The sequence below is a fragment of the Nannospalax galili genome, unplaced genomic scaffold (genome assembly GCF_000622305.1).
Source record: "Nannospalax galili isolate Female #2095 unplaced genomic scaffold, S.galili_v1.0 scaffold87, whole genome shotgun sequence".
NCBI classification, from domain to species: Eukaryota; Metazoa; Chordata; class Mammalia; order Rodentia; family Spalacidae; genus Nannospalax; species Nannospalax galili.
Genome location: NW_008360320.1, coordinates 3,069,386 through 3,082,473, shown reverse-complemented (window position 1 = coordinate 3,082,473; position 13,088 = coordinate 3,069,386). Strand labels below are relative to the sequence as shown.

General features: G+C 42.4%; 1 protein-coding gene across 1 annotated transcript in view; it reads left to right on the top strand.

Moving 5' to 3' along the window:
* Window positions 1-13,088, top strand: part of Kif5c (kinesin family member 5C) — a 187,813-nt gene that overhangs the window by 104,289 nt on the left and 70,436 nt on the right. The window contains exon 11 of the mRNA XM_008825166.3: window positions 4,715-4,863. Coding sequence (XP_008823388.1) covers window positions 4,715-4,863 — 149 coding nt within the window. The remainder of the gene's footprint in view (window positions 1-4,714; window positions 4,864-13,088) is intronic.

The following is a 13,088-nucleotide window of genomic DNA, read 5'->3' as shown; positions in this document are numbered from 1 at the left end:
AAATTAAAAAAAAAGAAAAAGAAAAGCCCTCAGGACACAGACATTCAATCTCTTTCTTGGCAACTCTGGTTTGTTCAGATGTCTGGAAATGCTTGTATCTGATGTGTTTCCATTCTATATCAGTTTATTTTTTGTAACTCATTTTTTATTGAATGTAGCATACATCAAATAAAAGCATCAACTTAGCATGTACATTTAAAGTTTTACAAATATGTAACCACCCCTGCTGCCTTAAAAACCTCCCTCTTACACCCTCTTAATCAGTGTTCCAGTGTCAAAAGTAACTGTCATCCCTTCTTCAATCAACATGGGCTGGTATTGTAAGTCTTTAAACTTTATGTGCATGAGATTACACAGTATGTTTTTTTTTAAAAAAAAAAAACTTCTTTTATATGTCGTATCTGTCATCTACATTGTTGGGTGTAGGAGTTTATTTTTTAAAGTTAAATAGTATTCTATTATTTCAGTGTGTGATGAATGTATTAATTCCACTGTTGATGAGTGTTTGGACTGCTTTCATTTGGGGCCTATTAAAAATAGCATTACAGACATTTGATGCCTTGTCTTTGGGTAAACATATGTCCTTGTACCTGTTGGGTAAGAATAGAATTTCTGTGACATAGAGTGTGAGATGTTTTGTTATAGAAGATGCTATGTACCACTTTTCTAAAATGATAGTAATAATTGATATTCTACTAGAAATTCAGATTAGAGTCACTGCTTTCCCTCAGTGGTTGACATTTTTAAATACTTTTTTTTTAAGTTCCTTTGTTGGGTATGCAAAGACATTTTGTTGTAGTTTTAATGTATATTTTCCTAATAGTTAATAGAGTCTATATCTTTTTTTTTCAGTGTTTTATTGATACTTCTCTTACGAAATGCCTGTTCAAGTCTTCCCCTTTCTAACTGATTTACAGGATTTATTCTGGGAGACTCCTTTGCCGGCTATATGCAGTTTACACATCTTCCCTCTTATGACTTGCCTTTTAACTCTCTTAATGGAGGGTTTTAATGAAGAGATGTTTTTAATTTTAATGGCATCAAATTTATTATTTCTTTATGTCCTATCCAAGAAATCTTTGCTTAACTCCTGGTCTTGAGACTTTCTCTTGATTTTCTTTTAGCTGTTTTACCCTATGATCCATTTGGAATAGATTTTTTATATAGAACTGGAGTTTTACCATATATTGAAAGGCCTATCTTTCTTGCTGTGTGGTACGGGCACCTTTCATAATGCAGATGGCAGTGGAGCTGAGTGTCTGTTTGGGCCATTTCTCCATTCTATTTCTATCCAAAGTTTTTGAGTATGTAATCACTTTTTAAGTGCTGTCTTTCAAAGTACTGACATTCATTCCTTTACATTTGTTTTATACACACACATCATCCTAGGATGTGGGAGATATTACTTTAAATCCATGGAGCAATTTTGGTAGAGTCAATTTCTTCTCTTATCCATATTAGCTGACTTCATATCCTGCCTTCAGGGGATAGGAAGTCTTGCCTCCAGCCCTGTTTAGGCCTGAGTGAATTCTAGGGATCCCGTATGAGATGCAGCTTCTGCTGTTGCTTGAGAGTCAAGTCAGAGTTGGCATTGCATTATCTTCTGTCTTTTCCTCTGGCTCCTCTGTTATCGTTGCCCAGCTCTGTGCCCCAGCTTAGAATAATGCAGTGGCTTCCCTGCCTCTGACCTCTAGTCAGGGTCAGTTAGTGGGGATGGAACATGAGTAGATGATTGGAAGGGGCAAAGAGAATGAATTCAGGGTATGTATTTGTATTGGTTACTTTTTGTTGCTGTGATAAACACCATGACCAAAGGTAACTTATAGAAGAAAGTTTATTTTGTTTTATGGTTCCAGAGGGACAAGAGTCCATCGTGATGGGGAGGCCTGGCAGCAAACGACAGGCATGGTGGGAGGAGCTGAAAGCCAGGAGCTCACATCTTCAGTGACAAACATGAAGCTGAGAGAGAGAGAGAGAGAGAGAGAGAGAGAGAGAGAGAGAGAGGGAGAGAGAGAAGAGAGAGATATATGGGGGGCGAGGCTGTGTATTCTCAAAGCGTGTCTTCTGTGCAATACTCTCAGAGAGAGAGAGAGAGAGAGAGAGAGAGAGAGAGAGAGAGAGAGAGAGAGAGAGAGAGAGAGAGAGAGAGAGAGAGAGAGAGAGAGAGAGAGAGAGAGAGAGAGAGAGAGAGAGAGAGAGAGAGAGAGAGAGAGAGAGAGAGAGAGAGAGAGAGAGAGAGAGAGGAAGAGAGAGAAGAGAGAATTATAAGTGGGGCGATGCTATGAATTCTCAAAGCCTGCTTCCTGTGACATACTTTCTCCAGCAAGGTCACACCTCCTAGTGATTCCTCCTTGACTTCTCCAAACAGCTGGGACCCAGTGTTCAAACACTTGAGCCTGTGGAGCACATTTTTCATTCAAACCAGCATAGTATTTCCTGGGTCCCTCCTTGCAGCCTCATTTGGGGCTGGCTGGACACTAGACCATGGGCTATTATGGGTCCCACCAAGCAACCTTTCCCTTCTAGCTTTCTAGCGCCAGCTCCTCCCATGTGTACTGTGTAGGCATCATACTGATCCCTATTTCTCTGAACCTTTCCATACCTTTGCTAAAATTTCAGAATTATGCAAGTTGAGTAGGTAATCTCTTCTTGCCAGGACTCTGGTTACTTCTGAAATAGAAGAAAATAAATTTTCTAGGCAGCTTTTAGAAGGAAGAGCTTTGAGAACTAGAGCCTATTGTGTTGTGATAACCTTGGTAGGTCTGCTTGAACAATATGCCCCTGGCTAGCCCTGCCCAAGGGCAGCACAGACCTTCATCTTTCTCTCTTGGCTGCCATTTGGAGTCTTCAGGGGACTCTTTATGACTTAAAAAGTAAGATTGGTAGTCTCAGAGTATATTCTTCAATGACAACAGTCATTTTTAGCCATGGGTTATTTTTCATATTTTAACTTACTAAGTTAATAACGGATGCTGCTGTGTTTGTGCTTCTACTGGCGAAGCATGCATGGCATTGCCCGAGGACGTTAGAAGGCAGGTGAGATGAGAATGTCAGACCGGAACAGGCTTTAAAGTAGTAATAAAATTTCTTCTATTTGAAGAACTAGAGTCGAAACAGTTCTAGGGACAGCAGCCTCAAGCTACAGCAAATGAAAATTATACTAATTCTTTAGTGAGTCTAACATTGAAGAAGTTTAACTCCTCTTTTGACAGTCAGGTTATTTAGTTGTCTGCTTTAGGAATTAATTTTGGAATGACATCTGTAGTGCTAGGGAGGACTGCTGAATTTCTTGCACTGAAATAGAAATCATGTCCTGAATGTCATTTGATGACAACAGTAATTAACCTGGATCACATGTCAGCTGTACCAGCAAACATGACAGTCCAAGAATTGTTTGGAGTTTAAAATGAGAAAGTCAATAGCAAATAGGACAGAATGTCATATGTTTTTACATCAAGTTTTACCTTCTTAAAAAATTTAGCAGTGACTCCTACCCCAAGGAGTCTATTTTTCACTGGAGTGATTGTTTCTCTGCTCATGTCTCTGCAGGTGAGCCATACCTTTTGATTTACTCTCAACCAGTGTAGGTGCTCCCTCCAGTGACTGTCCAGCTGCTGTGCACATGGCACCATACCCCCAGGCCCAATGCACTAGGAGATCATGGTAAAACGGTGTCATGACATGTTTGTGTCGTAGTGCATTATTTTAAGAAAGTGTTTTGCATTGAGAAAATACAGATTTAAAAAGGAACTCAATTTCTGTGTTTTGGTTTTGTTTTGTTTTTTTTTTTTACTTCAGCATTGTGTGCTTGCCTTTGATGAGGGGCTCAGGGGAAGCCCAGGTGGGCTTCAGTCATGTATATGACTCCCTTACCCTAGGAGGCATTTGTTGATATGTGTTTAAAGCTTCAGGGAAGGTTCTAGACACCAAAGGAGAATAAGAAATGTAACTAATATTTCATTTTGTAACACTGACGTAAGAAACCCCAAGCTTTAAGTGCCTGGAGACCGCGTCCATTTGTCTTGGTGTGTCCCCAGTACTTCATAATTTTTCAAATGTTTGTTGAATTGGATGGAAGCTCTACTTAGGAAGATAAATCTTAGTGGTCTGCAGGATGCTGAACACTGGAGAAAGGCTATATATAACCTTATGTAGGACTGAAAACACAGAGTGGCAGAGGGAATCCAGCAAGAAGGCACCTGAGAGACAATTTGAACAAAAGTCCATTGGACCGAAAGGTTGCCAGGTAGTGAAGGAGAAAAGGAAAGGATGGTTTGGGGCCTCAAGAAATAGCAGTGTGGGGCTGGAGAGATGACTTAGCAATTAAGAGTGTTTGCTGCTCTGTCATGAGGACCAGAGTTCGAATCCCAGCACCGACATCAGGTGACTTACAAATGTCTATAACTCCAGCACCAAGGGATCCAATATGCCATTTCTGGCCTCCAAGGGTAATCATACCCATGTGAGCACACACTCACACAGGGACACTGACACACACAGCAATAATAAAAATAAATTTTAAGAAAAAATCCACAAAACAAAAACAAACCAAAGTAGCAGAGCCCCAAACCCAGCTCTGAGGTAGGCGTGGTGACAGGAAGCCTCTGCTGTCCCAGTCCATCTTTGGAAATGAATGGAGTCCAAGGTTTGATTATATTGAATCAGTGAATGCTAATGGCTATTCTCAGAAGTTTCCCTTATGTTTCAATTCCAGAGCTAAGACCATTAAGAATACAGTCTCTGTGAACTTGGAACTAACAGCGGAAGAATGGAAGAAGAAATATGAAAAAGAGAAAGAGAAGAACAAGACTTTGAAGAATGTTATCCAACATTTGGAGATGGAGCTGAACAGGTGGAGGAACGGTAAGAACGAAGGGAGGAGAAGGAGGAGGCACGGAAGGAAGAGGCATGGAAGGAGGAAGCACGGGCGTATGCTTCCTCTTTTCTGCAGCTGTTGGCATCTCAGAGCCTCTTGGGAAAGGGGATGATTGTAAAATTTGGACATTGCAAATTCCCGTGACAAGTGAACATTTTATCATTTCTGGACACTGTGCTCTATCCCATTCTATCCTGTGGTCAAGTGACTATTTGTTTAAAAATATTTTATTTATTACTGTTTTATTTTACGTGCATGACTATATTGCCTACATACATGTAAGTGCTCTTGTGTCGTGCAGTGCCCACAGAGGTCAGAAGAGGGTGTTGTATTCCCCTGTTACTGGAGTTATAGGCAGTTGTTAGTTGCCATGTGGGTGCTGGGACTCAAACCTGGGTCCTCTGCAAGAGCAACCATTGCTCTTAACTGCTGAGCCATCTCTCCACCCCTGCAAGTGACTATTTGTAAAGTGACCTGACTCTCTCTGTCTCATTTTTTAAAATGTGTGCTGTCTCTTTTTTGTGTGTGCAGGTGCATGTGACTCTGAGGGTGCATGTGTATTCACATGGTTGGAAAGGCCAGAGGACAATCAAAGCTGTCTGCCTCTTTCTTTTGAGACAGGGTCTCTCATTGGCTCAGAGTTCACCAATTAGGCTAGACTGGCCACCAAGCCCCATGTCTCAACCTGTCTCCTCCTCCCTAGCTCTGGGGTTACAAGCACACACCACCATACCTGGCATTTTTACGGGGGGTTCTGGGGATGGAACTCAGGTCTTCACATTTGAGTGTGTTAAGCACTATTTCCCAGCCTGGCCTGAGTCTGTTCCTAGTAGGCTGCCCTGTTTGTTACTGTCCTTCAGTCTCTGGGATCCTTGCTCCAGGGTTACAGGGCAGTTCCTGAGACTTTTAATAAATGAAAAATGTCATTTGCTCTGGAGTGTTGTCATTGATTTGGGGTTAAAAGTCACCTGTGGCAAGCACTCACCTTTCCTCACCTGCTTCACTGTTGGGTTCCTCAGAGTCAGAAATAGAGGGCTAAAGGAGCCCTGTTCTAAAATGGAGCCTAACAGGCCTGTTTCCTGATGAGTGTTCCTTTCCCCCCAAAAACAGTCTCTTTGGTTTGTTCTCTGGTAGAAAATATCTCAGAGAACTGACAGTGCAGCAGGTGGGTGGGCTGTGGGAGAGGTGTGAGGCGGGGTTTCCAGATTCGAGTGCAGACAGATTATTTTAGTGATTTTTGCATTGTGTTAGGATTTAGAAGGTAGAAGTATGTTTTTTTAGATGGAAGTGAGGCAGGTGCCTGTCGGGTGATGGGGATAGCTGGAAGTGCTTTGTTCCTCAGGTTCTTTGGCTGCCCTGATCAGTGCATAATTCAGTTGCTGCTGCAGCCGCAGGCGCTGCAGTGTGTGGGAGCCTGGTGGCTGCTGTGCAAGTCTGGAAGCAGCATGTCTGTTTGTGACTGTGCAGTGAACAGCCAGCTGATGGCAGTGAATGTGTTTGCTGCTTCTTGCTAGAAGGACGGGATGTCAGTGAGCTACTTGTTTTATTGAAAAGCAATTACATGGCAAAGAAGAATTCAAGAGAGGATCAAAAACTGACCTAGTAGCCTGAATAACAGGCTCTTCCCCCCTTTCGGAAGAGTTTCTAGCTGCACATGTGTTTTGAAAACTGCTAGAATAATTGAATAACTCAGCACCTGGGCTAGGCGATGATTCCTTGCAGTTTGGCAGGAACAGGAGAGTGGAGGATGCGAGATAGGAAGTGGCTCTGGGAATCTTTCTTCTATTTTTGGAGTCCTTTCAGGGTCAGTTCTCGGTTGGACGACTGAGTCATTCAGTGAAGCCCTTTGGTGAAGGATTGGGAGACTGGCCCTAGGAACCCTGTGACCCAGACAGTAACATTGTTATTTTAATGCTTTGCCATCTCTTGCCCACTCTAGCAGTCCTCCAGCCCATGTCCAGTGTCCTGCCCCTGCTGTGTTTGTCTGACTCTACATGCCTAGCATCTCTCTGAGGGTGCTGTGCTCTGCTGTTGGCCTCCACACACCACCACTTTAACCAGTTGTCCCACTTCATCCACATTGCAAATCTGTTTTTAAAGGTACTATTTTCTGTGCCTTTTGGTGAGATCATACATAAGCCCTTAAGCCACATAATTTGAGGAAAGTAAGGCATAATTTCTGGCATATCATAGACTTGCAATAAATGTGTGTTTAAGTAAGTGTGTGCTAAACGGGGGTGTGGAAGCTAAAGAACGGGCAGTTGGGTTGACCTGTGCTCTGAGCAGGGAGGTGGATTCCAGGTACTGTCAATACATATGTGGTGATAGTCCATGCTGCACACTCAAAAGAGAACATACTCAGTGTCCAAGTTATTATAGCTATTGTAGCTGGGAAGGCTTCCTTGAATAAGCAACACAGAGAATCTACTTGAACAAAAAAGCAGTTAGTTGGGTGGAACAGGGCATATGAGGTGAGAGTGGGCTTTGGGTAGAGGAAACTGAGTTCACCATGGATCTAAGTGTGGGAGCAGGAAGGTCTTTTGGAGGGGTCTGGCTTATGAAGCAGTGGTCTGGGGTGAGCCTGGATGGGTAGGATGGTCCTAGGAATAGAATTTGATCACTATCTGGAAAGCAGTGAGAAGACACTCTACAGCATTAGCTGCATTTTGAAGGTCTGTTGGCTGTGTTGGGGAAGGACTGGCATAGGCAAAAGGACAGAAAGTGGTCTTCCAGACGTGAGGTGATGGCAATTATTTGAGAGATGGAATAGTGGAAGGGAGAGGATTGGATTGATCAGAGAGAGAGAGAGAGGAGAAATTTGCAGGGTTTGGTGAGTATTGCCTTGTGGGGAAGGAGGCATCAGGATGGTTCTAAGGTTTCTGTCTTAGCCAAGCTTGGTGGAGAGCAGAACTATTCCTTTAGACTGGAAATACTGGCGAGAAAAGACCCAGACTGTGAGTCAGCCAGTTGAGGAGGAAGCCCAGGAACATCCAGGGGAAAGGGTCATATAACAAGGTAGGTCTGAGAGTCTGGAGCTCAAGGAGCTCCCTGAGTTGGAGAGGGAAGTTTGAGTATTACTGATCTTTCTTAAAAAAAAAAATTATTATTTTTTATTATTTTTATTTTATGCATATGAAGGTATTGCCTGCATCTATGTAAGTGTACCTGTGTTGGATCCCCTGGAGCTGGAGTTACAGACAGTTGTTAGCTGCCATGTGGGTGCTGAGATTTGAATATAGGTCCTTTGCAAGAGGAGCCAGTGCTCTTAACTGCTGAGCCATCCCTCTAGCCCTGTATTATCAATCTTTAGGTAATGGTTGATGGTAAAGGTAGTGCCAGAGCTCCTATGTGTCACAGAGAGTGGAGAGGGGAGAAGAGAGGGAGGGAGCTGGATGAACACATGTAGCCCCGTCACCCCGTCACCCTGTCACCACTGAGCAGCTGAGGTGGGAGGTGTTCTGTAGAGAACCTTGCCTTCCAAGTTAAGATTTGCATTCTCAAGGTGACTTTTCTGGAAGCACAGGTTCTTAAACACAGTGAACATGTACTGATATAGACTGTAGTCAGGAAAGGGAGTTGTGAGAGACAGTGAGGAGACTAGAGCAGACCTTCAGAACTGTGTCAAAGAATGAACTGCACATCACATGACATGTCAGTGCATGCCACATGTACAACTAACCTAGGCCACCTTTTCTTCTCTTCCTAGGGATGAATGACTCCCCCAGGGGGACTTGGCCTCTGGAAGAGCTGCAATATATACCAAAGGGGCCAGATACCAAAGTCAAGGATAACATGCTTTGTGTTGTCTAGGCTGGGAAGGACAGCTTACTTTGATTGTCTGATGAAGACTATAGAAATTGAGGGGCAGTTACCCCAGAGGAAATGGAGGGGCTGCTATGGGAATGGATATCAGTGGCTGAAAAGCAACAGATGTCACAACATGTACTAGTGCCATTTTATGGATCAGAATCAATTGCTAGTCTCCTATCCAATCCAGGGTGCTGTTAACACCTGAGCTCTTGGAAAGAAATGTGTTCACCTACTTGCTTAAGAAATATATAGAGGGGGACAGCACTGGAAAATGGGTTTATTTAAACTCTGATGCTTTGTTGGTCCTATGTGTGGAATAACTTGAACAATAGCATGTATAGAGATAGCTTTAGATAGCTGAACTCATAGTTAATCATTGACTCCTAGGTCAGCCCTGCCTCTCCTCCACCTAGCAAAATAGCTCTCAACAGAAGGATGGAGGAAAGGCTGAAAGCCAGGGGCATGGTGCTCAAAGGAGGATGCTAGGTTGGTCTCCAGGGCGGCTAATTTCTTAAACACTTAAACAAAACAGCGGTCAGCAAAATGGCTAAGTGGCACTTGCTGCCAAACCTGACAACCCGAGTTTGATCCCCAGGAATCACATGATGGAAAGAGAAAGCTGATTCTGTAGATTGTACTCTGACCTCTGCATGTGTGCTATGACGTTTGTGCCTTTGTGTGTGTGCCCACACACAGTATAAATAATAAATAAATAAATAAAAACTGTAATTTTTAAAGAGCAAGTCTCAGAATGGTAGCTCACACCTATATCCCAGCATTTTAGAGGCAGAAGTAGGAGGATTCCAAGTTCAAACTAGTTTGGGCCACAGAGAAACCTTGCTTCAAAACGAGTCATGAAAGAAGATATAAAGCTTTATTTTTTAGCTTCAACTTCATCATAATTTTTTGTCATGGATAAGTGGATAAAAATATGATTAATTAATTTTAAAAAGAAAAGCAAACAAAAAGTTTTAAATTGTATTTATTGTGTATACATACACACCATAGTTCAAGTGTGGAGGTCAGAGGACAACTTGAGGGAGTTGGTCCTCTCCTTCTACCATGTGGGTCCCAGGGATTGAACTCAGGTTGTATGTCTTGGTGGTAGGCAACTTTACCTGCTGAGCCATCCTATTGGCCCCCAAACCAAACTTTTTAAAGTGGTTCATGTCAGAAAAAAAGAGACCTGAAAATCCAGGTGTTGGGAAAACAGGGCAATGAGGCTGGTTGGTGTATCTGTGGTTTCTTCTGTTGAATAATTAGATATGAGATTAACAGAGAGGATGTAGATTTACCTTCTCTATGGAAATGATGCTGGATGTAGAGCTGGATTTGATTTGCTCTGGTTTGTTTTGTTTGCTTGTTTTTGAGATGGAATTTTGCTGTTGCCCAGGTTAACCTTGACCTTGAATTTTCCTGCCTCAGTTTGCTGAGTGCTGGATTTCAGGTGTGGTCGTCCATGCCTGCTGAGTACTGGATTTCAGGTGTGGATCACCATGCCAGCTGAGTGCTGGATCTTAGTTGTAGACCTCCATGCTTGCTAAGATTTGCTCTTTCAGAGTTACATCTGTAGGAGACGCTGGTCCCACTCTTGGATTCATGATTGTCACGAACTCACAGCAATTAGCATTTCAGTCAAGATGTGTAATTTGCCAGGTCCTCTCTCTTCTTTTGAGAGTGCAAGTAAACTAATAGAAATACTGACCTTTCAGGGAACCATGTGGCCTATTCAGGAAGTCATAGATGTAAAGAAGGTGCAGAGTCTGGGTAACCTTGTTTATTAGAAAATTGCTCTAGATATAGGATTAGAGAATGTCCTAAGATGCTTACAGTATTTTTAGGGACTTAGGGTGAAGGATGCTATTTGTATGCAAAACAGTTTCATAAAAGAATGGTTTTTTAAAAACCTCACATTTATATAATGACATCTTGTAGCCAGCTGCGCTAGCCCATCTGGCAGTTTAAAGATTTCCTTTCAGTATCTTTGATACAGAAATTACTTACCGTTAGGTTTGCCACTAGGCGTATTTAATTAGTATTTAAACAAAACACCTTGTTTGCCAGATCCAGGGCAGTTTCTGGCAGAAGCTGTGAGTGACCTGCAAATCTCTGCCTGGGAGTGGTTGAGAGAATGAAATTACCTTTCTGTGTTCTCCTGAGGCTGCAGGGATCCAACTTAGGAAGAGAATAACTAGCTTGCTGCTATTTCATGTGTGAAATTTTAATGATTTCCTGGCAGTCTAATGCTTTTCTTTTTTAAAGGAACCAAATAAACGCATTTTAGAATTTTTAACTAATAACACTAATGAGATTTTTTTTTAAATTTGTCTGTCATTCCTCTCTATTGCAATGGATGGATTTCTGTTTTTGCAGAAATGTTATTTATGCTCTCCAGGGGCTTTCCTTTTATAATTAGAATGTTCTGCAAGCCTTATAGGTATGCTCCGAGTGAATGCTCCTGTGTAAACACACATCTTTTTAGTCCTTAAAGGTAATTACATCTGACAATAGTAAATGCCAAGATGCTTATTTAAAGAAGGGGGAGGTTTCCTGGTCAGGGAAGCCTTTCAGCCTAGAAAATCAGATGCTCCCTAAGGTTATATAAGCTCTTTTCCTATAGACAGAAGGTATGGGCCTCATGGGCTAGACTAAAAGAAACGTGCTTTTAATAAAGCAGAGAGGGAATAAAAATCAGCGCTAATCTTCATTTGGTGGTCTTTCTCCCCCAACTGATTGGAGAGTGTTATTTCTCCAGGGTTGGATTGCAGCTGTCTTCCCTGTTACAATCAGTTACTCCGTAATCACCTTGTGGGGGCTTCTCTTGACTCTCAGTCCACTGCAGTGCAGGGAATATTCTCGATTAACACAACGAGATTGCCATGGAGACAGATTGCCCAGTGTCAGGTCTCGCGTGGTGCTGGGAATTTACAGTCCCCAGCCGTCTTTGTGAGCTGGACGGCGTAGTTACCAGGGGCATTTCTGGAAGTCATTTCCCCCGTCCTTTGAAGGGCAGCGGTGTTTGGAAACCTGCTCTTGGTTCCTCTCTGGGCAGGAGCCGTGCTGCTTTTGTTTCTGCATGTTGCTGCTTTGTTCAGCTCTGTCTGAACGGCTGCTGCAAAAAGTAGTCCTGCCTGCCTGACCTTTAGAATATGAACTAGCAAGAGCTTGCTATTTATGTGTAGCTTTGTGGGAGAGACATGTTGACGCTTTGATCCGGAGAATTGCTTATGAGGAACCAAGAAGGCTGCTAGCGGTCTCAAATGTTGTTTTAATAAGAATAAAAATAAACTTGAAATGGACTTGCATAACTATATGGTGTTTTATTTTTGAAAAGAGCTCCACCATGACACAGATATTTTGAAGATATTAAAAACATTAATTCAGACTAAGTAAAAATAATTGAAGTGCCAAGCCTCTAAAGTTGCATGTTCACAGAGAGAAGAGGGGTTAGGAGAGAGACCTTAAACAGTAACACTGGCTGAACTTTTTACATATCTTCTCATCATGCATCTTTAGAACAGCTCCGTGATGAAGGCTTTGTTATTTCCTCTTCTCCTTTACAGAAAGTAACGAAGAAGTTAAGCAGAACATGGGTCTGTGACTAATTAGACCTATTAAAATGTACAGTGTGGCTTCAGCGTTCTGTTGCAGTGCTGGAGTTGCTGATGAGCATCTAGTGATCATTTTCAGGGGCGCCCGCAGCAATGTTGGTAGCTGGCTGGACCTCTTTTACCTATTTCTCAGTGATGCTATAATTCTTAAATGACAGAAAAAGGTAGTTTTAGGAGTCAGATCTATGAGTTTTGGATCAAGCAAGTCACTTGTAGGTCATAGGCATTAACCCTGGGTCCTGCCTGTTCTGATGAACCAAAAATATACTAAGCAGCCCCTTACTTAGTTCACCTAGTCTCTGGATATCATTGCCTGCATACTATTTGGACCAACGCACACAGGGAATACATCTCTTTCAGATGTTTTTGTATCTGATCTTTTTCCCTGCAGTGAGTGAGTCTGTGGATAATGTGGTCATGGTCTGGCTGCTTTCTGGACCAGTACAGTTAAGAATTTCACTTTCAGAGACAGACATGGTGGTGCTCACATTTAATCCCAGCACTCGGGAGAAAGAAGCAGGTGAGATCAAGGCCAGCCTGGTCTACATAGCAAGTTCCAGGACAGCTGGGGCTACAGGGAGACCCTGTCTCAAAAAACAAAAATAAATTAATAATAAATAAAGTCACTTTCAGCTTGCTGAAGCAGGAAGGTTATAGCCATAGCATATTGGATTGCTGTGTTCCCCAATTTTTAAAAGCTATATCTGAAAATTTAGAAATATAGTCATAGGAAGGGCATTTGCCAAAGCATTAGTGGTGAATTTCTCTTGAAGAGGAGCAGAGTTAGAAAG